The sequence below is a fragment of the Penicillium taxi genome, assembly GCF_028828555.1.
Source record: "Penicillium taxi strain IBT 34144 chromosome Unknown utg000001l_segment0_segment0, whole genome shotgun sequence".
Classification (NCBI taxonomy): Eukaryota; Fungi; Ascomycota; class Eurotiomycetes; order Eurotiales; family Aspergillaceae; genus Penicillium; species Penicillium taxi.
The window spans coordinates 3,364,768-3,390,558 of NW_026643203.1; the positions used below are offsets into that span (position 1 = coordinate 3,364,768).

Sequence of the window (25,791 nt, forward strand, 5' to 3'; positions counted from 1 at the left end):
AATCAGAGTAAGTAGATATCGACTAGTTAATCGTATCAGCGGCGGCATTTAAACGCCCGCCGCTAAGTCTGTTTCTGGACTAGTGCAAACCTTTGAAGATCCGACCCAAGACGACAATCCATGCAGGGTTTCTTTTGCTGTCTCAAGCTATGAGAGAAAAGAAGATTGAAAAGAAGTTATTTATGCATAGAATATTTGGCGGTCCAATCTTTGAATCATTTCCCGTATCGAACATAAAATAATATGGACCAAATCTACTTACTAAGTAGCCGTACTTAACTATTACGCCTTGGTCTTGTCAACTTCGGGTAGGCGGGATTTGAGAGGGTTCCAAATTCAGGTTTTGTGGTGGGGAACCGTCAACAACTTTCCGGGGTCGTTGACATACTACTAACGTAATTCACTTACGAGCTGGACTCCTTCATATCATCAAAGATTCTACGCTGGGAATAAAATGAACAACTAGGATCGATAACTAGGTAATGGCGGACATTTTCAAATGCTGAAGGTATAACAACAATCCGATTCAAACAAAATTCCAGAAGTTGGAATTTTGAGCAAATTCGTCTGCTGCCCTTTCCGAGAACGCCAAAATTTCATCAATATCTCCAAGATGGGAAGTGGAGGGTGGTACATCACCCAGACCAATAATGCCCGTAGTTTCTGCACGAGGATTATCAAAGTATTCAAAATTTAGCTGATCAATAGATTCCTGGCTTAGAGGGTCTGATGAATCCAGAGAGTAATTCTGTGGAATTTTTGAAGATTCCCCAGGAACCAACAGATCGTCTATCGTGCATGCATCAGCTGCTTCATCCCACACGAACGAGTCATGATCCGTTGCGGCAGTTAAGCGTCCGGGGAGAGGGAAGCTATACTGTAGAGGCAGCGCTGCTACAGTATTCCAACGCAAGGCCAAGTCTCGTAAGAGTGTTATTGCTCTTCGGGCTCGTGGCCATCGATTTTGCATTCCCGCGAGTGCACCAAAGCAGACTCGAAATTTGCCAATAGATTGAGTCCTTGTAGTGGGATGCGTTGATGTTGAAAAAAGAAGAAGCGTCACCGCAGCTGTCGACACACAGTGTATCATAATTGGGTGCGCGGTGGTTAATAAATAATTGCTCTGATAGTCGCGGACAAGTCGAACCATTGCCGCCGCCGCGACCGACATTGATCGTAGGGCGAGTCGATATGGCATACTTTGTGGCGGCTCTTGCAAGTAGGGTCGATGGATTAGGAGGTAGGACATATTACATGACATATGAAACAAGAGAACAGTTGATGTACTGCTCCCCTTTCGAAGCTGTAGAGTAGGATGCAATTGGCGGCGAAGGTTTAGGAGATGGCCACGTGCTTCCATGAGTAGACGATAACGTTTTGTGTCTTCCAGGTCCTTGAATTCGAAAGAATAGCTTCGAGACTGTCAGCTAACATTCTTGTGCATGATTTAGTTGTGAAAGGGGGGTGCATAAAGGATCCCCTACATTTGATCCATATATTGATCATGAATGAACCATAGCGAGCAGTGAGCATCGAACAAAATTTCTTCACGTGATGGATTCGATCCAGCAACGCTCAAGATCGGAGGTACCCGTACACGTCTCCATGGAATCATACAATGTCTGCCTAGGAGAGAGGTTGCGACTCTGAAATTTTAGCTAATTCATTCCAAGGGGATGAAGATAGATGCAAATCTCTGTCCACTCACCTATCCAGGAGCAGGAATGCCCAAATAGTCCTGATACGACTTATATCGGACTTAACAGCACTCGTGTTCGAGCTTGTGTCAACTTTGATTGTGGTAAGAGAGGCAACATGAAGGCCAAGGTGCAACGAAATACTCGCGGCCATAGCTATCGAGAATAGTGATGTCAGCAAGAAAAGTCCACCAAGGCAGAATTGTCGTAGCGTACGTACAATTGTACAGCCAGGTCATATTGTCATGTTCCAGTGTGAGTTCGCGCCATGATAATATAAGCAATCCTTGGATCGTTCGTGTGTTTGGGTATTGGTGACAGACTTTTAAGCAAATATTTTCCGCATGGATCGCCATGTCATTACCATAGGATATGAGCTGCGGATCCTCTGTGAAAAGCGCACCTGTGCTCAGGATCGCATACTGAAGCAATTTCATACTGGGTGACATATCATGTTGTAATATGGCTAACGTCTCCTCATCTACAAATTGATGAACCGGATTGATGTAACTCACAAAGAGATGAATCAACTCTTTCGAAATATTCGGCTCATGAGCTAATGGTTGGGGTTCCAGTGGCTCTTCTGGACATGGCCTGGCTCCCTCTAGCGACTGAAAGACATCGTGATGCGGGTCTGGGAAACAGAAATTGCCTGAGGGCCCGATGAATGATGACTCTCCGTTTTCATGCACAGTGAGGCGCCACATCAACAAGCTAATATCATCGACTGCCGAAGAGTTGCCCAAGAACGGTGGTGACGTTTCCAGTGCCTCACTCTCTGCCCGGTCCTCATCGGCAAAACCTTCTGGCGGAGCATCCTCCTGATCGGCGAAAACATCGGCATAATGAGGCCCTGCAGATACGGTGGGACCGAGGCCCTGTAGTCGACGCACCTCTTCCTTCAGCAGCTCCACCTGGTCTTCCAGGCCTGTGATGTAACCCAAATCGTACTTTCTTCTGTTATAGATTAGCACAGTCAGCAGTTTTTCCCTAGATATATATAGAAACGGACCTTTTAGATCTAGTGACAAACCGACAATCGGCGCCATTTTGACGACACCAGGAGCATACAGGATGACACCCATCACACTACAAGGTTTCGTATTAGCAGTCGTTCAACCAAGGGCATCTATCTGGTTGAATACCTTTCTCTTACGCCTTCGACAGGACTCGCATGCCAGGGCGACTCTGGAGGACTCGCTCATTGATAAGCAGCGACGACGTGTAGTTAGGAAGTATGGGAAGAGCAACTTCTATGAAGACGGCCACTAGGAATTCCAACCATCCCTCTTTGGGGTTAGCGTCATTGAATTTGCCACCGCAAACGGAGCGAAGATAAGAGACTTCGGTACTCCATACTAGTTACCCCCTTTCATAAATTACCAATCTATTAAAGTATTTCACCACTGAACGGGTCACACTACTGAACGGGTCACCCCACCAATTTTACGCGTCAGTCTGGTGTTTCCATTTTCAACTACCCACCATGCCCCCCCTAAATGCTCTATATGTCCAAGACAAACAGGATCAGGAGAATAGGGTCTTATTAGCTTACCAAGCTTACAAGAATGGCGATATATCATCAATGCGTAAAGCTGCAGCTATGTTTAATATACCATTTTCAACCCTCCAACGCCGCCATTCTGGTGTCCAATTTCGTCTTGAAACACACCCACCGCAGTCTAAACTGACTGAATCTGAAGAGGATTCATTACTTCAATGGGTCGTCTCTCTAGATGATCGCGGCTGTGCTCCTAGAACTAAAGATGTTGGTAGAATGGCTAATATCCTACTCGCCGACCGCGGAACCAACCCTCCTCTTACGATCGGTAAAAACTGGGTTACTAGGTTTGCGACGCGTTTACCTGAACTTAAGACGACCTATTCAACACCGCGCGATTTTACACGTGCGCGTCAAGAGGACTATAATGTGATCAATAATTGGTTCAAACTGGTTGAAAACACGATCGCAAAATATGGTATCACCACCGACGATATCTATAATTTTGACGAGACTGGGTTTGCGATGGGACGATGTGCGACCGCGAGAGTGGTTACTAGAGCTGGTTATTATGGTAAACGCGCAAAAAAACAGCCTGGTAACCGGGAATGGGTTACTGTGATAGAGTGTTTAGGCGCGTCTGGTTACGCACCTCCACCCTGTATTATCTTTAAGGGTAAGGTGATGATGCAGAGCTGGTTTGCTCCTGATCTAGGTTTACCACCTAATTGGCGTCTTGAGATTAGTCCTAATGGCTGGACATCAAATCAAATAGGGCTCCGTTGGCTTGAAAAGCTCTTTATACCTGCTACTGCTCGTACTAAAGGACGGTATCGCCTTCTGATCTTAGATGGCCATGGTAGCCATTTAACACCTGATTTCGACAAAATCTGCCAGGAGCATGATATTATACCATTATGTATGCCTGCGCATGCGTCTCATCTTCTTCAACCTCTTGATGTTGGGTGTTTTGCGGTGTTAAAACGCTCTTATTCTCGGCTGGTTGAGTCTAGAGTAGAGCTTGGTTTTTCCCACATTAGTAAAGGAGATTTCCTAGAGATATATCCTACTGCGCGTATTGAAGCATTTGCATCTGCTTCTAATGCGTTTGCTGCAACTGGAATCGTGCCACTTGACCCTACTAGGGTGTTAAAAAAGCTTACTATGCGCGTCGATACACCACCACCACCACCCTCTATAGGAAGCGATTCAAGTCGAAATTGGACACCTAAGACGCCTAGGACGCAGAAAGATTTACGACGTCAACACCAAGCTATATTACGCACTGTATCTCGAACGCCACCAACACCATCTAAGAGAGCATTAGACCAGATAGTAAAGGGTGCAAATTACCTATATCAAGAGAATGCTCTCTTACGCCTGGAAAACAGAGATTTACGCGCCGCCCATGAGAAAAAGAAAAAACAAAAGAACGTCCGAATCGTCAATTAACAGTAGTAGGGGGTCTTACAATTCAGGAGGGATTAGACCTGGTTGACGCGTCGAATGGTGGCCCTAAACTTAATGATGCCAATTTACAAGAGGGCCAGGCGCCTGTAAGGGCGCCTGTAACCCAACGCCGGTGTGGGATATGTAAGACACCTGGACATAGGAGGGAAACCTGTCCTAGTAGGCCCATTCAGTAGTTTTTTTTTACTATATTACATAGTAAATAATGGAGTTATTGGGATTCATAAAAATAAGTGGGTCAAACTGACCCGTTCAGTAGTGTGACCCGTTCAGTGGTGAAATACTTTAGAGCATCTACTATCTAGCATAAGGCGAACTCAAATAATTGACGACGTCATGAAGATCTTCTTTTTCAGCTTAAATACTTCTAAGTGAGATTGATTCTCAGATTGGGAAGTATCAAGCTTACCGTTTTGTATTTAGTTTAGATCAGGTAACCTATCAGCATTAGGTAAGAGCATTGATTTAGGCATTGATTTAGTTATCTTGATATGAGTATTTATTGCTAATATATACATGTATATAGTATATTATATCCTTCTTCCTGATGCCATCAAACTACTTCTCCATCGAGCGGAAAGGCTAAACTCGCCACCCAATTAGCGACGGATTTTACTGTTGATACGATGGACTGAAAGTGATTTTCAATCATGAGTGGAGCCCAGATTTATTGCAGTATTACTGCAGTAAATCTTTGGCACCTAATTGGTTTTGTCAGTTAATGAATGGGGAACTACTTTTGGCAGTTTTGGAGTGGACTTGAATAACACACCTCTTACAACCCGCAACGATACATTTACAAAGTATATGTATATGAAACAGTAAGACGCGTCAATATTCCGACATTTACATATGGGACGAATAGTAGTGGGATGGAGTCGGACTTAGACAAATACACCCTCCAGGTGTAACAGGTTGAATCCTGGTAAACTATCACGTGGTTGTACCATGTGACCCACCAACCGCATACCTCACGATTCCACCCCGAATTGTTTACGTTTCTTTAAGGATTTTGTACACAGCATGTGCCTAGCTAGTTCTGAATCTGAGATTAGCTTTAGCCCTTCACACCAGGTACAGTAAAACATGTTTATATGGAGTCACTATAGAGGAGCAGACTTTCACAAGCGGAAATCGGCTAGATTCTATTCCGCCATATCAACAACAAGAAACCTCCTTATAACTATTACACTAATTCGTAAGAAAAAAAAGGCTCCTCTATACAAAACTCGCTAGGTATGCTCAAGCATCGCTTCACCGGTCCAAAACGCCTCGCCGATGGGTCCCAATCAAACGAACAAAAGATCTTGAATGAATAGTGTAATCTTCGAAGAATGGCTCTGCTGGTAGGTCTCTCTCATTCCTACTCTTGATTCTACTTTTATATACCCTCTATATTAGTAGAACTGTTGCGACAGCCGAGAAACAAGGCCATCAACAGACGGAAAGTATTTCGGCCGAAAAAGCTTCTGCCGAGACAGCGACTCCGGAACTGGATTAGTATATCACGGCATCCTTGAACGATATGCATTCATCGCAAACGACACCCTTGAGCGATGCGCATTCGCGACAGTAATGTCCCGTCTTCACCGTCTCTTCTGTCTCGGACGAATGTTGACATTCGTCCAGAGCAGAGGGGCGCCCATGTACTATAAGTAGCTAGTTCTTTCATCAATGAAAAAGCAGACTTCACAACAACCACAATATTCAGTACTGTAGAGACCACTACACTTGGTGGTTTGTCTACGGTGTTGAGTAGTGGTTCGTTGGAGCTCACTGTTCTCAGTAACGAGCGATTAGCTAGCTACGCTCGCTAAGCGAGCGACAAGAACAGTTGTCTTCTTTGAGACAATTATTCTGCATATGAAACTTGAGTCAATGCCATCAGAAGTAGTATATCTCTACTAAATACATAATACACTAATTATCGTTACGGGTGGATATCTCCTATACAATGTCAGAATGTCTTCGTATCAATGTTTAGTGTAGGATTGAGTTTAAAGGTATATAAGTGGAGCTTGCACATGCTTTCGTGAGAGAGAAATCATAATGGTCTTTTGGTCGAAGCGTTTGGATATGAGTGCAAGCATACCCTTAACAGTTATATGCCATCTACCAAATGCAATGAACCGATTGTAGCCATTTAACCAGGGTATACTCAATATATAGAAAACATGCTAGAAGGGCCGTTGGATTCAATATGTAATATCTGAACTCCATCAAGACAATGATCCAGTGGCAACTAGGTATAAATATTTTCAAAACAATTCAGTGGGGTATTAAAGCATGGAAGCTCGATATCTTAGATACTAAGTAATACTAGAAGGTGTACGAACAAGGTACTCTCACATGATATAGCTAATACTAGAGATAGATCTTTAGCCTCTTCTCGCTAGGGCTGAATAGTCCTGGGTCAAGGAAACCACCATGAGTTGCAGAAGAATCCTGGGGTATCCAGGACCGGCTCCTGCGAGAGCACCCACGAAATCATAGATCACAGACTCCATTGCGTGAGGAGACAACATCTCGGGTTCCCAAAAACTGATAGAGATCAGTGGGAAAATGTGTTGGTCAACAGATCAGCAGGCGTTATACCCACTGGATGGTGGAAGACCACTATGTCAGTGAGCCGTCGGCCTGCCCGATGGTTGGCGTATCGAGTCCCTTCCATTCCTGTGCCCCCGTTCAAGAGACCATATTTACGTGGTATAAACCATATGCTATTTACTGAACTTTGAAGGGATCCTTCGAGGATTAATTACTGTATTGACTTCAATATACTGTTGATCCATCTTCAACCACCCTTACTTATATCTTCTCTGCCCAGGTGTCTACCTAGGTAGGGCCTATTATACAACTCCTCTCTTGGCTTACGGATACATACTATACATTAGACCTCACCCTTTACAAGTTTATCATTCCCATATATAAGACAGTTCAAGATGATTTTGACTTCATTTCAGGAGGATGGAGAAGAAGAGGGAGAGGAGCTATTAGAAGCACCACGGGCTCCAGTACATAAGCCATTCGCGCGTTGCAAATACTTCACTCATTTGAAGGTGTCGGTTTACAGGGATCTCGATGCACTATTACTACAATGTTGTAAGTTATGCGGTAAGATGTGTGTTCATTCTAAGTTCCCGCGATGGAATCGGATATGCCCCCGATTCCACTAGTTTCATTCACTTCCCGAGTCCATTCACTTCCCGAGTCCATTCACTTCCCGAGTTCATTCACTTCAGTAAAGCAGATTCCATTGGTTCCAACAGAAGGATAAATCATGGAGATTGCTATATTATAAGTGACTTTAATCGATATGAGAGGGAGCTAGAGAGACGAAAGACATCAGGCTGGAAGCAGAGGGATATACAAAAACATTTTGGATACCTAGGTAGTATTTTAGGTAGCTGCACGTAAATATCTATATATACAGGTATTTACCTAAATAACATAGAACTAAAGTAAATCCCACGAACGGATCACACGGGCGAGCGAATCAACCCAATACACCATAGTAAACTCGAATAGCATATCACAACAACCACACATTGAAATCATTTTAAATCTTAAATTTGGATTATTTTTAGTCAAGAAAATATGTATATGGGAAGAAATATTAGGAAGTCATTAAGTGAAGTGTACTTAAAGCTAAAATAGATAAATTACACCGTAACTTACGGTACCGCTATAATTTATCCATTGATTCTTTATGAGGAACCTTACCGTTATATATGACCAAATATTTGAATCTTATCGGAGTCATGTATCGGAGTTATGGTTTTTGAGATATGATATTCAATTTTTTCGAGTTTGGTATGGTGTTCTGGGTGATCCGTTCGTATGGGATTTACTTCAGTTAATTTTTTTGGATTACTAATACTATCTTGTCACATGCCACAACTCTGCTAATACGAGAACTTTAACGAATGATTTTGCTAACTCGTTATAAACATGTTTTACTATAGTTCAATGTGAATCCAATTGGGGCTGCTGTTGAACTATTCAAGTGGGACTATTGACACTGAATACATCCAGTACTGTCGGTACTTCCTACTTAGAACCATAGCATGAACACATGTGCAATATTTGAGTTTACTCGTATAAACGTACTAACATTTGAAGATGATGTATCTCATTGCTAGAAGAATTCAACTGTTAACGGAGTAGCTTAGTTCCCAAGAAGCGTATTTTACAACGTAACTATTGCCCAAGAGCGCCCTACTAGCAATACTCCACCATCCCATCATCCCATCCCATCACTTACAAAATTGAGCGATTACTTCACAGAAAAACCTCACGGTGAATCCATATAGTTAAAACCAATAAACATACCAATCAGAATCCGTCAATCTGATCTGTGTCTAGAATCTGAAACAAGAATTCTCTCTCAACTGATTCGCTGGCCACCCGCTAACGGGAAACGTAGGCGCTAATGTGCAGCTAATACTGCTAGCCAATACCACCACTTAGATGGTCAGGTACATGACGCCCTAGGCACGGTCAAAAAATTTAGTGCGACATTGTTGTTAACTAAAAGGCTCTTTCATGAACAGTGGTTGGTGCGTTTCTCCAGCCGCCGAGTCTCAAAACAAACATATCGAAAATTTGCCCACCAGGTTCCGAGCCAATTATTGGCTGGAGTTGTCGCCCTTGATCAAATTTGTCCTAATTTTCTCCTAACATGTAGAGCATGAAACATCCACTGCTTTCGACAAGTGCCCAAGTGACAAGTGCCCCTCTTGTGGGAAGTTGTGGCTTCTGAGATCGCGAGAAGGCAAGATGGAGAGGAGTCAACCGTTATAGGCATTCAATTGATTGGAGGCTTCTAGTTCTGCCGTGGAAAGTCTGTACTGGACTTACGACATCTGCAGGAATAGACTGAGATTTCTATACGTATAGTATGACGGTGTAGCCGAGTACGCATAAAATATAAAGTCTTCAGCGCCAACCCTACTTTCCTTTTTTTTTTTCATCCTCATTCCTGATCCTACTTCTTGTTTTCTGGTTGAATCCTCTCACAGGCTGGACCTGTATTGCTATTCCATCCTTTGGTAGTCTGTCATTCCTTAAAGAGACCTCATACTTCACACTTCACAACAAAACAATAGAGGGTTGCAGAGCATCCCTACGTCTTTACACCTTTACGTTTTATCTGAAAGAACAAAAGAGTTGTTCACAATCAAAGGTATTGTTCAATGTTTCTTATTGTCTCATTGATAACTATTTTTTGTCTTGGCGTTTCAATATGGAAGTGAATGCCTATACTTCTAATTACTTCCATTTCCTCCCTCCACCTGGGTAATCTTGCAATGATTTAAGAGATTCTTCTCTCCTCTTTTCTGTTTTCTCCTACAACAGACTAACACAATAGAACAGGAGCTTTGGAAGCTTCTTTTCAATTATTATCGCAACTACCAATATCCATTCCTTTTGCCTCTCTCATTCGTCTGGTACGAAGAGGATATCAACCCATTGAATTTTCTCGTTGAATCAGGAATCAGAACAAAAATACCTCCTATCACCAGTATGTTCGTCAAATTGATACTGGCTGCCATGCTTGGCATCTCTATCGCCAATGCTCATATGATTATGACCAACCCCGTGCCCTATGGCAAGGACAGTTTGAATAACTCTCCACTGGCTGCAGATGGAAGCGATTTCCCCTGCAAGCTTCGCTCGGACACGTACGAAATTACCAAGCAAAATGTCATGGTCATTGGAGAAAGCCAGACCATGACATTCGAGGGCAGTGCTACACATGGCGGTGGCTCGTGTCAAATCAGTTTGACCAGTGATCTCTCACCTTCGAAAGACACAGAGTGGAAGGTCATTCAGTCCTATGAGGGTGGCTGTGTGGCTAACGTCGAAGGAAACCTGTCAGGTGGCGCCAGCATGACTGATCCGGATACTTTCAACTACACCATCCCCGATGGCTTCACTCCTGGAAAGTACACTCTTGCTTGGACATGGTTTAACCGTGTCGGCAATCGCGAGATGTACATGAACTGCGCTCCCGTCACGGTCGAAGCCAAAGGCTCTTCTAAGCGTGAAGTTCAAGTCAAACCAGTCGAAAAACGCTCATCCAACTATCCACCTATGTTCATCGCCAACGTCAATGGCTGCACAACCCCGGAGGGTGTCGATATTCGTTTCCCCCAGCCTGGATCGGCTGTTCAGTATCTCGGCGAAGCTATCAACCTCGCAAAGGTTGGCGCTGCGGCTTGCACTGGTACCGCTACCTTTGCCAGTTCTGGCGATACCACTAGCAGCAGCAGCAGCGACTCGTTAGCATCCGACTCCGACTCCGATTCTGACTCCGGCTCTAGCACCGCAACAGCCGCTGTAATTAGCACTGCCACTACAGCTTCCAGCCAAGACACAGTAGCTACTTCAGTCTCCATCGCAGCCTCCGTTGAGACAGACACTCCTGCGGTCTTCGTGCCCATTACAGCAACTAGCACTTCGCAGGCTGTTGCCGCCTCAGCCTCAGCATCCAGCACTTCTAGCATAGGTGCTCTAAGTGGTTCTTGCAGCACCGAGGGTGAGTGGAATTGTATCTCAGGCAGCTCCTTCCAGCGCTGTGCAAGCGGCCAGTGGTCCACTGCTGAGGCTCTGGCTTCGGGTATCGAGTGCAACAATGGCAAAAGCGTAAACCTGTCCATAAGCGCTGCCAAGCTAGATCGCAGAATCTCGGATATGCGTTTCCACAAGCGAATTCATCGCGAGTCTCACCATTTGTAAAGGAGTATATGTCCTGCGCTGGCGTAGGACGTGGCACTTCTGTTTCTTGTTGTTTTCTTCTTGAATTCTTCTTCTCTTCTTTTTCGCTCGAGGTGAAGACACTTAAAAATAAAACACTCTTTTTTCCACTTTATTCCAATGTGCGTATTTTACGAAATGGGATGTGATGCTCTTTAAATGGTGTGCTGTAAATCTGAATGTTGCATTATAATACCGTGGTAAAGGTCTGACTTCAAGCTGCTAGTTGTTAGCCATCTCTATGGTGAGTATATTTCGTAATTGTCAGCACTGATTAGTTACATGATGAGAGGTGGCAGCATAACTAGTTAAATGTAGATATTTAGTACTTTTCAACAAGACCCCGGGATGAGTGGGACTGTTATTACATAATCATAGAATATACATTAATCCAAATTAGGGAAGGGCTTAGGGTTTCCCGCACCCACAGCTCCACCAGCTCACCAAGCGAAAAATTCCACTGAGCCTCCCGATCTAGGAAACACTTGGTCTTCAACCTCACCATCGACACCGAACGACAACAATGGCCTCCCGCCCGACCGTCTCGATCGCTACAGCTGAGGGCAAGGCCTCCGGGGCCACCCTCCCCCTTCCCTCCGTCTTCAATGCGCCCATTCGTTCGGACATTGTCCAGTACGCCATTCCGAAGTGAAAATTTGGGTAGAAATACTGACGGTTTGCTTTACAGGTCGGTTCACACTGGTATTGCCAAGAACAAGCGCCAGCCCTACGCTGTGAGCGAGAAGGCTGGTGAGCAGACTTCTGCTGAGTCCTGGGGTACCGGTACGTTTAAATTTCCCTCATCTTTATTTCGAGATTGGTTATCAATTTGGATGCAATCGAATCGACGGGGAGCAAGATTTTTTTTGGGCTCCACTCCAGAGAAAATATTCAATCAAAGGACTGTGACTGACAATTATTCTTAGGTCGTGCTGTCGCTCGTATCCCCCGTGTCTCTGGTGGTGGTACTCACCGTGCCGGTCAGGCTGCCTTTGGTAACCAGTGCCGTTCCGGTCGTATGTTCGCTCCCACCAAGGTCTGGCGCAAGTGGCACCAGAAGGTCAACGTTGGCCAGCGCCGTTTCGCTACCGCCTCCGCTCTCGCTGCCTCTTCCGTTCCCGCTCTGCTCTTCGCCCGCGGTCACCGCGTCGCCAAGGTCCCCGAGGTTCCCCTCGTTGTTGAGTCCAAGACCTTCGCCGCTGGTGCTCTGACCAAGACCAAGGCTGCCATTGCCCTCCTCCAGGCTCTTGGTGCTGGTGAGGACCTTGTCAAGGTCCAGAAGTCCCGCAAGATCCGTGCTGGTAAGGGTAAGCTCCGTAACCGCCGCTTCCGCCAGCGCCGCGGTCCCCTGGTTGTCTACAACCCCGAGACCGATGGCAAGGAGCTTGTCCGTGCCTTCCGCAACATCCCCGGTGTTGAGACTTCGTCTGTCTTCTCCCTGAACCTCCTCCAGCTTGCCCCTGGTGGTCACGTTGGTCGTTTCCTCGTCTGGACCTCCTCCGCTTTCGAGGCCCTCGACAAGGTCTACGGTACCACCACCACCCCCTCGGCTCTTAAGAAGGACTACCTCCTGCCTTCCAACCTTGTTGCCAATGCCGACTTGGCCCGTCTCATCAACTCCTCTGAAATTCAGTCCGTTCTCCGCGCCCCCAAGGGTGAGGCTCGTACCAAGCGTGCCCACGTCCAGAAGAAGAACCCTCTGCGCAACAAGCAGGTCATGCTCCGTCTTAACCCCTACGCTGCTGCCTACTCCAAGCAGAAGCTGGGTCAGCAGACCGTTAAGGCTGAGAAGCCCAAGCGTGCTAACGAGACCTTCCTTAAGACTCTCACTGAGGAGTAAGCGTGTTCCTTATATGGAATATGTTTTTTAACGTTCGAAAAATGGTACTAGTTTGAGAGCAAAAATGAATCAATGCCTTTTTGCAAATACCCATGGGTTGGCGTAATAATATGACCGGTTCTACTTTCTATCCTTTCCCTTCATGTCCATATCTGGTAAGTGTATTGTACGTGTAAACCTAGGGCCTACCTGGCAAGTTGGGGGTCTTCTTTCTTCCAATCATTGAAAAGATCTAAAGAGACTTCCATGGATGTACCTGACAGCCGACCTTCCTCGGAACCTTCTAATGTTACCACGTCCACACTTGGGCATGGATGCACAGGTATCTCTACCTAAGTAGGTACCTAGTGCTACTTCGGGGCACCATCGCTCGTGGAATGGAACACTCTAACACCTGGGTACTATTCAAGGTTCACTCTTGAGATCCTGGAAGGTTCCTAAAATCTGCAATTTCAACATGGACTTCCAAAATGAACGTATGGATATCTTCAACACCAACTAGAAATGATTACGTATATCTCTCTTCCCACTATTCCCGCGGTCCTGTTGAGGTACTTAGCTCTTGAGGTCTCGTACGAGGGCAGGCCCTTGGGTATTGCGGGCTATGTCAAACTCACGCTACGAATCATCACGAGCCAATCGTAAATTGACAGCTCATCGAAAAGAGGTTGTCTTTACGGTTATATCTTCTGGAAATTTTGGCTGAGATTGTGTCTCTTGAAGCGTAGTATCCCGAAGCTTGATCCCTTGAGGGTTGGCGCCGACGATGGGCTGAGAGTCATGATCTAACTATAGAGCTTATTTAGGTACCTTCATTGGGCATGAGGTTTTCCAATGACCTCGAGAATGTTCTTGTTTAAACCTCGGGATGGTTAGCTTGACTACTTAAACACCTGCCTATGAACATGGATCGATGGCGGGGCGCGGTTTTATATCCATGGATGCTTGTCTACTGAACAGTCATACCTACCTGCCTACCTGCCTACCATCCAGGGCTGGGCATAGAACCCCTGGGTATGAGAAACAAAGAGCTCTCTTTTGAGTCTGTTCGAGGGCTTTAAAGAAGTGGAAGTTAAAGAACTTCTCTAATCCATTCCGATAATTCTCAAGATGCCAATTAACCTTTCTTTCAAGTATATTTCTTCCAAGTATATTTAATGACTCGAGGTCAAGTGACTGCTAAGTCTTTCATATTTTTCTTCTATTTTCTTCTATTTTCTTCTATTTAATTTCTTCAAATAGGTAGGTAGATTACCTAGCTATTGAACTTAGTCAATAAAGACCCTCTAGGTAAATTTCGAAGTCCGTACTAAGGTAAGACCAACCTTGGATCTCAGGAATATCATGGCACGCGACTTAGAAATGCTGCTTGAAATAGCCACTTAGCTAGAGGTCAAATGCCCGATGGGAAATCATAGATTACCCAATTAAAAACCTACCTAGCCGCTTAACTTACTTGCCTCGTAGGGTAGCCTATCTTAGTGGCAATATCAGGACCTAGGTAGGAAGGCACGTGGCGATGTAGGTACCCTTTCCAGAAAGTATTGTCGAGGCAGCCATGAGGGAAGACGGATGGTCAGCCCACGACTGTCAGATCCACCTGAATCAGCCCAACGGAAAGAATTGAGAAATAAGACCTGTCATCAACGCACAAATCCAATAGATCTGACGGTGGCAATCGTGGTGAAAGAGCCTAGCATCATGCATGCCCAAGTGGCTGGAACTGCGCAGCGAGAAGTTTATCCATAGCCTTGGAATTTTCAAGCCGACCTCGGGAGAATAATCTTGAAAGTTGACAACCGTGGCGAATACGATGCCATGTGTCAAACCTGTCATTTGGAATAGAAATGTTCTGCTTCGGTTCTCATGGAAGTTGTTCTAGAACAATCTATTATTATCCGATATATTTCCCATGATTACTCTGGTAACGATCATCCAATAAAGTGTCCAGGTGAGATGCACAGATGCATATACCCCAGGGGATCGTATCTTACACGATCACCTGGTATACCGGGCTCGGACACGTAAGAATCCAGATCGATGAGAATAAGCACAGACGCGGATGAATCTTCTAAGGTTGGAAATATTTTGGGAAATCGGCAATGTGAACATGTTCGGGTCTGGGATCACTTGGAAGAGACAATCCATAATTAATATCTTTAGGTTTGTCACCACTGACACAGGTTCATCGTTCTGTTTGATATCTCGGCTATGAGCAGATGTTCCAAGGTTAGTTGGTAGGGTACGGAGTGAGTAGGAACAACCTGGAATTGATATTCAAAGGTAACGTGACCGAGAACAGTTGAATCGGGCTTAGTTCACTTTGTCTTCGTCAAGAACACCTTCGGGAAGTTATAAGGTTGAAGTTGAAAGGATTGAGATTCTTAATGGATACGTCCGACTTCAAGTGATCACGGAAGAACCCTGGAGCCCTGGAGATGTCGGTCCTCTTTCAATTAACCGATCACGAAAAATAAACAGTCTAAACAGATGTCTCAGCCATGCGACCACGGGACGGACCCCACGCTCTAGATTTTGGGAGGAAAGAAATAAAAAAAAGGCCAAAGGCAATGCAAAACATACTAACCTTGAAAGTAGATCCTGGTTATGCAGTAGCAGAGTTGCAGTACATTAGTGTTGTGGGTTTATCCAGTCTCCACCACTCTCCTGGCTTACTTTAAGATGAAGGATTCACATTAGTTGCCTGCATGCAATGTGTCCTTTTCGTATTGATCCGAGCAGGGATTCAGACAAATTTGTATGGGACGCAAAGCTGCTCCGAGTCCAGGTGGAAATTGCTGTTCCCCTCGTTACTAGGTACTAAGATAAATACTTTAGTACCTCCGTAGGTACTCCGGATACCTCAAGTACAACGTCCAAAGTTGTTTGATTCCTCCAATGAAAAAGCACTTATAGTCGGCACTTATTCGGAGTAAAACTGGGTCCAATGGATCAGCCAATGGTGTGATATCTTGAAACTGCCCTGTGCATAACGTATTCGGCCTTCGGAAATCCCAGACTCTATTCATCAATTGCCGGTAAACTTCGCCATCCACTTATAAGGATTTTTTTTTATTTTTATAGTTTATTTTTGCCCAGGTGCCTTTTACTAAATGGGGACAAGTCACGAAGGCCGGACAAAATAGGTGGCGATCACATTCAACGTGCATATCGGATGGTCAAGCTTTTGAGACAAAATACGTGGATAACTGGGGATACATGGACTTCAACTTTACTTTGATTAGTTCAGGTGACCCCATAACATAGGTATCAAACAAAGCGTTTTTCCTCTAGACAGGGCTATAGAAGAAGAGTACCTGGGTAGTAACCAGATGTCGCAAAAGTACTTTCCAAGGTTGGGTAGCCAAGAATGAACTGATGCATCACAGCAACCTTGAAATAATCTACAAGTATTTTTTTAAGTGATATCAGATAACCAACAAACTAAGTATATTCCCACCGATAGCACTAGTAGGGATTCACGGTGAGACGCAAGAAATGAACGTTATCCACTGTGGAGGGTCGAATAGTTGACTATCAGAGGGGTCTCGGCTTTGCCTCTTTATTCGGGGCTCAACAGGTTAAAACAGGAATGGAGCCGAAACGTAAAATCCAATACGAAGTAGTCAAGAAGACTTCCACCTCTCTCATTGGAGTAGGGAATAAATGAGTATTTGATACTTCATGGTTAGACTCCGCCCATCCGGCCGAGGACTGACCCCACTGGGAGCCACTGGTAACTTGGTAACTATTCCGGACCGCGAGAGTTTCTTCAGCCGAAAAGTTTGGCGCTTCTTCCCGATGATAGTACCGAGATCAACAGCTCCAAAAGTACTAGTTAGATGTAGATGGTAAGATCTATACACGTTGACGTAAGTTCCAGTGGAACACCCTGGCAAACAGTTTATTATTATCATCATTTTGTTATTCCAAGATTCACTTCTGTCATACCTACTCTCCTTTAAAGCTTTGAATCCACTGAGATTATCTCAATTGCCGGTAAATAACGATCCGTATAAAATACTTGAATCTGAAATTTCGTGTCTGGGCTTTTTTGGTGGCGCGCCCTAAGTGAGAGCCGCCTGCAGGTCAGAATTACAGGAGTGTTGTTTCATTTTGCTAATCCCAGAAGAGTGTAGATCGATCCTGTCGATCGTTTAAATAAAAATATACTTAAATACCTTCTATAAAAAAAATTAAGAACTGTTTTTTCTAGTACTTTTGGAACTGTAATTATACAAGCAGTTAGTGTACGGACTCTACGGGAGTACGAGTTACAGCCCTAGACCCTCCTCTATTTCTGTTTCTATTCCTCTCTTCCTCTTCTTTCCCCTTATTGATATGAGATCTTTCTTTTTTTATTAAAAAAAAAATTAATTTCTTTGCCTTCCTGTTTCTATTCATCTCTCTTCTATAGTTGGCCACCGCGGCTATCATTTTCCTCCTACCTAGTGGAGACACTACTTTCAACTATTCTTTCTGTCCATCCATTTGCGAACTAGCTTGGCCACCTTCTTTCCAAGCTTTCTCCTGTACTAGTTCGAACCGCCAGCATCTGCCATCTGGAATCCATTCCGAATCTATTATCTCCGTGGTGGATAGTTCTCGGGAACTAGTTGAATACGGAACTAGATTTGCGCTTATTCCTTTAGTCAATTTTCCAATTTGGTCTGTCAAAAGGTCTCCTGAACCTCTTTACATCTCACGACTTGTTCTCGGCTTTCGTTTCCCTGAATGTTTGCAATTGCCTCTGGTTTTTGTCGCTGATGCAAAAGTACGGGCCTGCAGCCACCCTGGTATCTTGAACATGTACCCAAAGCTGTGAATACCTAGGGCCCGTTTGCGACATGCTGGGTTTCTAAACCTATTCCAACTCCAATATTGGTTTGATCCGATTCTCGTCGGTGATTATTTACTTTAGACTTGAATCTGACAGGACTTGGCTTTCTCGGCTTTTCTCTTTGCTTGTGAACTCGAATCTACCCAAGCCCATTGCCATCTTTCATTTCATCTCGAGTTCAGATCATTTGGAGTTTTGCGGGGTTGCTCGTTGTATGCATCTGGACCGGGTCTATTCAATTGCCTTACGATTCTTCCATATCTTACTATTTGGTGAGCTTGGAATAATTCAATAAAATAGCCTTCTTGCTAAAACCGTCTAACTTCTAGATACTGTCCAGGGTTTCCGGTCGTTGGTCATTTCCCCCGGATCCTCAAATCAATCAATTCTCCAAACCCGCTCTATCATTGCAGGCAGGTGCTAGTCTTTTGTCAGCAGAGATAGTGGAAATCAGACTCTCCATCGGCACTTGAGATGGTGATGTAGATGGTGATATTGTCCAGACGAAACGACCCTCTCCCCTCTCTTCTTCTGCTTTTCCGACAATTATATCATGTCTGGCTACTATGGTAGCCCATTTGGTCGTATGTAACCACCGATAACCTACTGAGCAGGTCTAGAGCGCCCAGCTAATCTATCAGAATCTGGGGATAACCCATACCAGCTGCCGCCACCTCCAGGATCCATAAATGCGCAATTTGGTTCGAATGCATTCCGACAACAGCGCCATCAGGGAGAAAATCCCGAGTCGGGAAGAGACACTCAATCATCTCAGAGGATTGAATTACTTCCTTCTGTCCGATCTTTATTGACACCCACTGGCGCGAGTTCATCGCCGTCTTACCATCAGCCATATAGAACCCCGACACCTAGCCAAGACCGTCGTGAGAATGCTTTTTCGTATCACCAACAGGATCCCGGTCTCCCTTCCAAAATTTCAGCTGTTGTGCAAGATAGAGCCAAGCCCCGACCAGAATCATTTCCGCAGCGCCAAACTAGCGCACTTCCACCACTATCGCAGGTGACCATGCACAGTCCAGGAGACATGAAGCATCACACACCAAGTCGAAGCGATCCCGCAGTAACATTCCAGCATGATCGCATCCCTTATCATGGGGCACCTTTTCATGAAAAGGCTCTCGGTGAAGAAACTTCTTCTCCTGATACCAAGGGAACCTCTGCACTTCCTCATGTGATAGATGAGCGGTTTGTTGAGGGCGAGGGAGTCTGTTACGTCTATGCGGATGGCTCGCACGTTCCGAAATCAATTGACGGTGTCGCGGTCAATGCGAATTGGGGCATCACTAAAGCAGGAAAGCCAAGAAAGCGACTTGCTCAAGCATGCCTGACATGTCGTGAGAAAAAGATCAAATGTCAACCAAACCTGCCCAAATGTGAACAATGTCAAAAATCTGGTCGTGAATGCCGGTTCGAGAGCGCGTACGTAGCATTCCCCTCGAGCTGCCAACCGAAGCTTTGCAAAATAAGTATAATGCTGACCTTCATCCAGCCCTCGTGGAAGCCGATCGTTCCAAAGAGCTTCACATCCACCCATTGCTCCTACGGCTTCGGATGCTTCCACTTCGATCTATAGCATACCTCGAGTATCGCATAGTCCTACTTCACTCCCAGGGACTAGCGGTCACTCACCTCTTTCAGAAGGGCCAATACATACACCATCTGCAGAAGCCGGACTTGAGGCTACGCCAGATGCAGAGAGGACTTTCAAAGCACGGATATATAGAGCTCCGCGTCTATCCGAAGGCACTGATAACATAGTTGCGCGGACGCTAGATCACACCGAGAACCGGCAACCCGAATACGCAGATATTCTAGGAGATATCAGAGACACGAACCCTCACGACCCGCTTGCAGGCTCCTGGAACATCGATCCATACGAAACAGAACCAGAAAACACTCTCCACTATGTTGAATCCTTCTTTTCTAGCGTCAATGACGGCCTCTACTACATCTTTCCCCACACACGATTCATTTTGTGGTTGAAATCATGCCGTACAAAGTCTGCCGAAGATAAAATGCTTATTTACTCTATGATGTCCCTGGGTTCCATCTTCTCCGACCGATCAGATCGAATTGTGGCGTTGAAGCAATATTCACGAATTGCACGCTTTGCCATTCAGAGAAGTCAGCATACGGTATCTTTGCAGCTGGCTCAGAGCCATCTGATAATGAGCCTCCTATACTATGCTACGGGCTTTTTAGTTGGTTCATGGGATTCAATTGGCGCAGCAGGGCGAGCAGTCTGTGGACTTCGGTACAATGTCGAGTCTGGAGGTGTAGTTGTAGATCAGGCTCAAGCTTGTGACTATGGATTTCACCCACATGCTCTGATTGAATGTCGTCGCCGAACTTACTGGGTCGCCTTTATCTTGGATGTAAGTAGCTACTGACTGAGTCGGAAGGGAAAGAGAAAGAACTGACTGAACTTGTCTCTAGCGAGTCTCAAGCTTCTTCTCCGCCTCCTCCACTTTCATTTCATCCGAGGCAGCTTTGATCAGACTTCCATGCCGAGAAGATATCTATGAAGCGCAACAATATGCAACGGCACCATTTTTCCAGTCCGTTCTTAACCAGGCGACTACCTCGCCCGATGAGGATTGTTCCACCCTCAGTCACATGGCATTTTTGATCCAGATCATGTCAATCTGGGGAGATGTCTCCCTTCATGTGTTCCGTTCAGCACATGTTCCATCCGATGGCTACGCCCGACTCGCAGAGGAATTTAATACAACGACCACCCACCGAACAGAAGACTGGAAAACTCGAATACCAGAACATCTAACCTTTTCAGCCATCAATCTGGAACGAGCGATACAGACAAAGAAATCAAATGCTTTTATTTCAATTCACATGTTTTACCACGCCACTTTGATGAAGCTGTACAGACATGCACGATACTCAAGTCTCCGGTCCGAGGTCTTGGTCCAATACATCCACCGAGCCCGCTTCCACGCCGTGGAGATTTTGAGGATCGCTCTTGCTTTTTTCCAAGCGAGCGAGATACAGTATTCCCGAATCACAGCCGAAAATCTCACTCCTACCACGAACATGTTAAGCCCCTTCCTGGGCTACGTGATTCTTTCAGCTGCTGACTTGCTCAGTGCTGCTGGCATGCTAGTGGAACTACCCGACTGCATTTCTACTATCAGGGGTGCTCTCGGTATGGTCCGTCTTCTCGGTCGTCACTGGGACAGTTCTCTGGTTTTAGTCAACACCATACAAAGACGCCTAGAAGTAATGGTCGAGTGTCTCAATGATCGCAGTCGCATCCAAGATAAGATTGGATTTGCTGTGGATGGACCATCTCTCGAGACGAAGATCCACGAGGGTGCACCTTCCTCTCATCCCCCGAGTGCTCTTGACGAAGATCTGTTCTTCGGTTCAATGCCGCGAGAGATTCTCCTCCGGGCTATGAATATCGAAGGTATTGCTGTTTCAAAAAACAGCATTGCTTGGATGAGAGACCGTTAAATATGAATTTTTATATTTCATTTCGTTATACTGTACTTTTTCAACCTTTTTTCAACCTTCAAAAGTAAGGAATGTGTGGTTTCTTTTTCTTTGATTATATTTCTTTGACTTTTTTACGACATGGAGTTATAACGGTGGTTTGATTGCTTCAAAAGTGAATCTTCATAAGCAACCTCTGCATCACCTCAGAAAGGGAACGGGTTCCTTTTCCAAGGTTCCGTATTTAGGTGGCCCTGTATTATTATCTACTTCATGACCATATCTTCAAGTTGTTCAGTGGCTTACTTTCAAATTTTATAGACACCTGCCCGTGCAGGTGTATCAGTATTTTATATCTTTTGTGGAAGAAGCGAATGGACATGGATTCTTCATTTGATATATGAAATGAAGATGATGGAAATCTAAAAGGAGCGGTTTGTAAAGTCAACCGCTTGCACCTTTTCAACAATACCTTGAAGACCCCCAGAGAAAACACGATGGACTAGATCACCTTGTAAGTAATAGACTTGGCCATCCGTGTTCTGGAATTCTACGACAAATGCCTGTGTTATTCCTTCCTTTATCATAACAGAATTGATGTCAGTCATCAACCAAATGAACTTCATTGTAAGGAGTGACTTGGGCTTACCTGTAGTCCTTCGGGCGAGTGATCATTCCTGCCAATTGCAGTTTTGAGATCAGGTTTTGAGGAGGGAGGGCAATAACATGTTCTTCCCAGGTCCATAAAGCTATCACAGATCTTTCATGCACTTTTGACCTTGCAATTGGTTATAGGCCTGTCTATATTACGGCGGAATCTACGTCTTGTATGGTTTCAGGGGCCACATTGGCTTTGAATTGGAAGAGAAGTGAGCTATCCTTATCAAATATCTGCTTGGAGCCCTCTAATTTTGACTGACTAGTTTAGAGTGCTAAATCCAACTTCAAGACAATTAAAAACGAGGAGAGACTTCCATTTCTTTACTCAACTCTCAACATTCCAGATTCATCGACAACGCTTCGAATATGGCCTGTGTGGCAAAGGGTTTGCAAACAAATATAGTCTCATCCGTCATACCTCGAAAGCAGTCTGTAATGATGTAATCACTCCCAGCTCGCTGAACTTGTGATCGGAAATTACTATGTACAGTAGGGATTTTATGTACTTAGTATATTAGGGAATTTTTTACTTGGGCGAGCTGATTACCATATTTGGACTAGCGCCCGTATTTAGATTACATAGTTCGACCATAAATTATATTACAAATTCGACATCGATTTTGAGCTTGAAGTTCCTATCGACACCTTAGTAATCAGGTACTGAAAATAGCTAACTAGAAGTTGACCTTGTCATCCCACCACGTTTCACTCAACAGAGGAAATGGCCGTTTGCTTGCCCTCATAAGCCCATCATGCCCAACTGGACAAATCAGAATGCTTCAATAACATCCTCCTTCGATGACAACGCCTCCGAGGTGGCCCGGAATTTCGGCGCAAATGTGGAAGATGACGGACTCGATGGAAGCTACGACATGACTGCGGACACGGACAACTCTGACGAAGTCGACTATTATACCTTACTTGGCCTATCTTCAAAGCCAGCGCCGACCGACTCTGAAATTCGCTCCGCATATCGCACCCTTTCTCTGAGTTTCCATCCGGACAAACAACCGCCGCACCTGCGCCATGCAGCTGAGGAACAGTTTAGACGCATCCAAGAAGCGTACGACACACTCATTGACAACAAGAAGCGCACTGTATATGATTTACTGGGAGCTGAAGGTGTACGGCGAGAATGGTCCGCCGCAGGTGCAATGGGTGTTAGAGGCGAGGCGCAGAGACAGCACATCGGTATCAAAGCTATGTCCCCCGATGAATTTCGACGTTGGTTTGTGAAGCGGATGAAGACTCGCGAAAGAAAAGCTGTAGAGAGCATGGTTTCGAGTAAGGTATGTATTTGCCCTTATTTGCAACGCCTTGAATCGCGAACTGTGGCTTATTCCAAAATCCTGGCTTTGTAGGGCACTATCACCATTATGCTCAACGCGTCGAACACTATAGATGTGGATGAGGATCGAGATGTGACACTGCACATACCAAGGCCTAAACTGCAAACATTTGGTGCCGCGTATCAGTTCAAGGTTCCTTTGCCTCTGCCCGAGTTTCTGCACGCAACGAAGAAACTGGAGGACAATGATCAATCTGAAATGAATGAAACTGAGGAAGAAGATGATCCTATTCAGGTGACTTTTAATGCCGGTATCGTGGGGAACGTTAGGCCTACAGCGCATAAGTATATTGTTGAAAGGGAAGATGGTTCAGAAACAGAGGAGCTGGTATGTTTCCACTTCACTCCGACCAAAGAGTCAATTTTAATGATATATTTAGATTCCTGGACCTCCATTATTAGCAAGTCAAAACATCACCCTTGGTGCTACGGTGACGCCCAATATTCAGGGTTTGGCCGGCATCAAGGGCATCTGGCACAAACGCCCTCTTTCATTCCTGAAAGACTCTCAAATCTCATTTAATTTGACTGCCCTTCCTGCCCCGGCGCTGCAGACAACTTTCTATCGGGCTTTTCAACCAGCTCCTGGTATTAAGCCTATTCAAGTCAAGGCCGTTACTACTATCAAACATTCTCTATTGGAACTTCCACCTTCAATTGAGCTGCAAGCCACTAAAGAAGTTGCAAAGGGAAAGATTGGTTTCATTCAATGGTCCAGTGGGTCTTTTGGCTGGCCTGACCTTCTTCTCGACCGGTTCAGATTCCTTGGGATGTCTTCAGCAACATTTTTTGCCGCTGAAGATGATGGTAGCAGTTTGCAAGTTGGCCTTATATCTATGCCCAGTCAGCCTGCGCTGGTAGTTGATACTGATGTCGATGACGATGACGATGAAGACGGAGAAAATGCCGAGCACCTGCGTGAGCTCGAGAAAAAGAAGCAAGCTATTGATCGCAGTGCTGCGTCGTTCCGAACACACCTACACGTTAGCCCAGAAGGAGGAGGCTTTGTGCTAATGTATGGACGAAACGTGTTCTCTGGCACACCAGCCGATGACCCTGTCAAGTCCGAATGGAGTTCTGAAGGGTACTATCCAATGCCGAGAATGGAGAGTGAGCGAGCTGTGCGAATAGAATTCACCAGCGTCATTAGTTTGGGCCAATCTCCTAGCTGGTCTGTCAAGGGTACAAGGCGAGTGGGCGAGTACACCAAAGTAGGACTTGGTGTCGGGTTCGCAGGGAACGGCATCACCATGAACATCCACTGGAGTCGACTTGGTCAGCGCATCAGTCTTCCTATTGTGCTTTGTCCTGCCGACAAGGCTGTCCACGAAGCAGCGGTTCTAGGGGCTGTCATCCCTTGGCTCGCCTACTGTGCCTTTGAATTTGGGTACATCAGGCCAAGCAACAGGAAGAAGCGTCGTCAGCTCGCTGCCCGTCGTCACAACGAGCTGAAGAAGCTTATTCCTCTGAAACGAGAGGAAGCCCTACAGGCCACAGAGCTCATGGTCGACCAAGTGCAAAGACGGCAAGATCGAGAAATGCTACAGAGTGGCTTCGTTGTCACCAGGGCGGAGTACGGATTTTATCCCCCGAAGAACAAGAAGGCCAAGCCGGGCTTCAACGAGCCCCGAGTGATTGATGTGACCGTCCCCGTGGCTGCGTTGGTGGACCGAGGCCAACTAATAATTCCCCAAAACACAGTCAAGGTAAGATGAAAATTCCCTGCTTCATTTTTATGTATGCTGACTCAAAAATTCCAGTTCCAAATTCTCGGATTCTATGACCCAGCACCGCTGCTCCCCAAACGGTTAAAGATCTGGTATACCTTCCAGGGTCGTGAACACTACGTGGAGGTCGGCGATAAGGAGGGTGCAGCTTGTCCTATGCGTACACACACTACATCTTCTTGAGTGCACTCTGTACTCAATCTCAGCTAACATTTGGAGACATCTGCTCCTGTAATTGTACTTCTATACAGGTATTTGCCACACTAAAGTCTTCTCATACTCCCTCGAAAGCAGTGTCTGAGCGAAAGGTATTCACACATGTATTAATACAAACTCAAATGTTTTTCAAAACGTAAAACAATCTTTTTTTTTTCCGTAGATAAAGAATTAAAGTTGAGGAAAGAAAGACGAAATGAAAATAGGACGTTTATAGAAGGTCTTGGCGTAAGTGGAGGCAGACGCACCTTTTGCGCAGTTC

At 45.3% G+C, this 25,791-nt stretch overlaps 6 protein-coding genes across 6 annotated transcripts; 4 read left to right on the top strand and 2 right to left on the bottom strand.

Annotated features, from left to right (window-relative positions):
• Positions 1-526: 526 nt before the first annotated feature.
• N7495_001213 (fungal specific transcription factor domain-containing protein) lies at positions 527-2,873 on the bottom strand (the record flags this gene model as incomplete). Its single annotated transcript, XM_057203883.1, has 5 exons — positions 527-1,412; positions 1,709-1,853; positions 1,918-2,654; positions 2,706-2,786; positions 2,854-2,873. The coding sequence occupies 5 exons, from the start codon at positions 2,871-2,873 to the stop codon at positions 527-529; spliced, it is 1,869 nt and encodes a 622-aa protein (XP_057067956.1).
• A 7,321-nt stretch (positions 2,874-10,194) lies between these two features.
• N7495_001214 (lytic polysaccharide monooxygenase AA11 family protein) lies at positions 10,195-11,409 on the top strand (the record flags this gene model as incomplete). The annotated part of the gene is made up of 1 exon (XM_057203884.1): positions 10,195-11,409. One exon carries the CDS (start codon positions 10,195-10,197, stop codon positions 11,407-11,409), a length of 1,215 nt encoding a protein of 404 aa, XP_057067957.1.
• Positions 11,410-11,950: 541 nt separating this feature from the next.
• Positions 11,951-13,267, top strand: N7495_001215 (60S ribosomal protein uL4; the record flags this gene model as incomplete). The annotated part of the gene is made up of 3 exons (XM_057203885.1): positions 11,951-12,060; positions 12,116-12,210; positions 12,354-13,267. The coding sequence occupies 3 exons, from the start codon at positions 11,951-11,953 to the stop codon at positions 13,265-13,267; spliced, it is 1,119 nt and encodes a 372-aa protein (XP_057067958.1).
• Positions 13,268-18,660: 5,393 nt separating this feature from the next.
• Positions 18,661-21,599, top strand: N7495_001216 (Zn(II)2Cys6 transcription factor; the record flags this gene model as incomplete). The annotated part of the gene is made up of 4 exons (XM_057203886.1): positions 18,661-18,691; positions 18,722-19,547; positions 19,618-20,503; positions 20,565-21,599. The coding sequence occupies 4 exons, from the start codon at positions 18,661-18,663 to the stop codon at positions 21,597-21,599; spliced, it is 2,778 nt and encodes a 925-aa protein (XP_057067959.1).
• Positions 21,600-22,000: 401 nt separating this feature from the next.
• N7495_001217 (Dabb family protein) lies at positions 22,001-22,493 on the bottom strand (the record flags this gene model as incomplete). Its single annotated transcript, XM_057203887.1, has 3 exons — positions 22,001-22,156; positions 22,228-22,338; positions 22,401-22,493. Coding segments are annotated over 3 exons (360 nt in total), but the record flags the coding sequence as incomplete, so codon positions are not given.
• A 497-nt stretch (positions 22,494-22,990) lies between these two features.
• Positions 22,991-25,496, top strand: N7495_001218 (J domain-containing protein; the record flags this gene model as incomplete). The annotated part of the gene is made up of 4 exons (XM_057203888.1): positions 22,991-23,527; positions 23,600-23,914; positions 23,967-25,292; positions 25,347-25,496. 4 exons carry the CDS (start codon positions 22,991-22,993, stop codon positions 25,494-25,496), a joined length of 2,328 nt encoding a protein of 775 aa, XP_057067961.1.
• Positions 25,497-25,791: the final 295 nt, after the last annotated feature.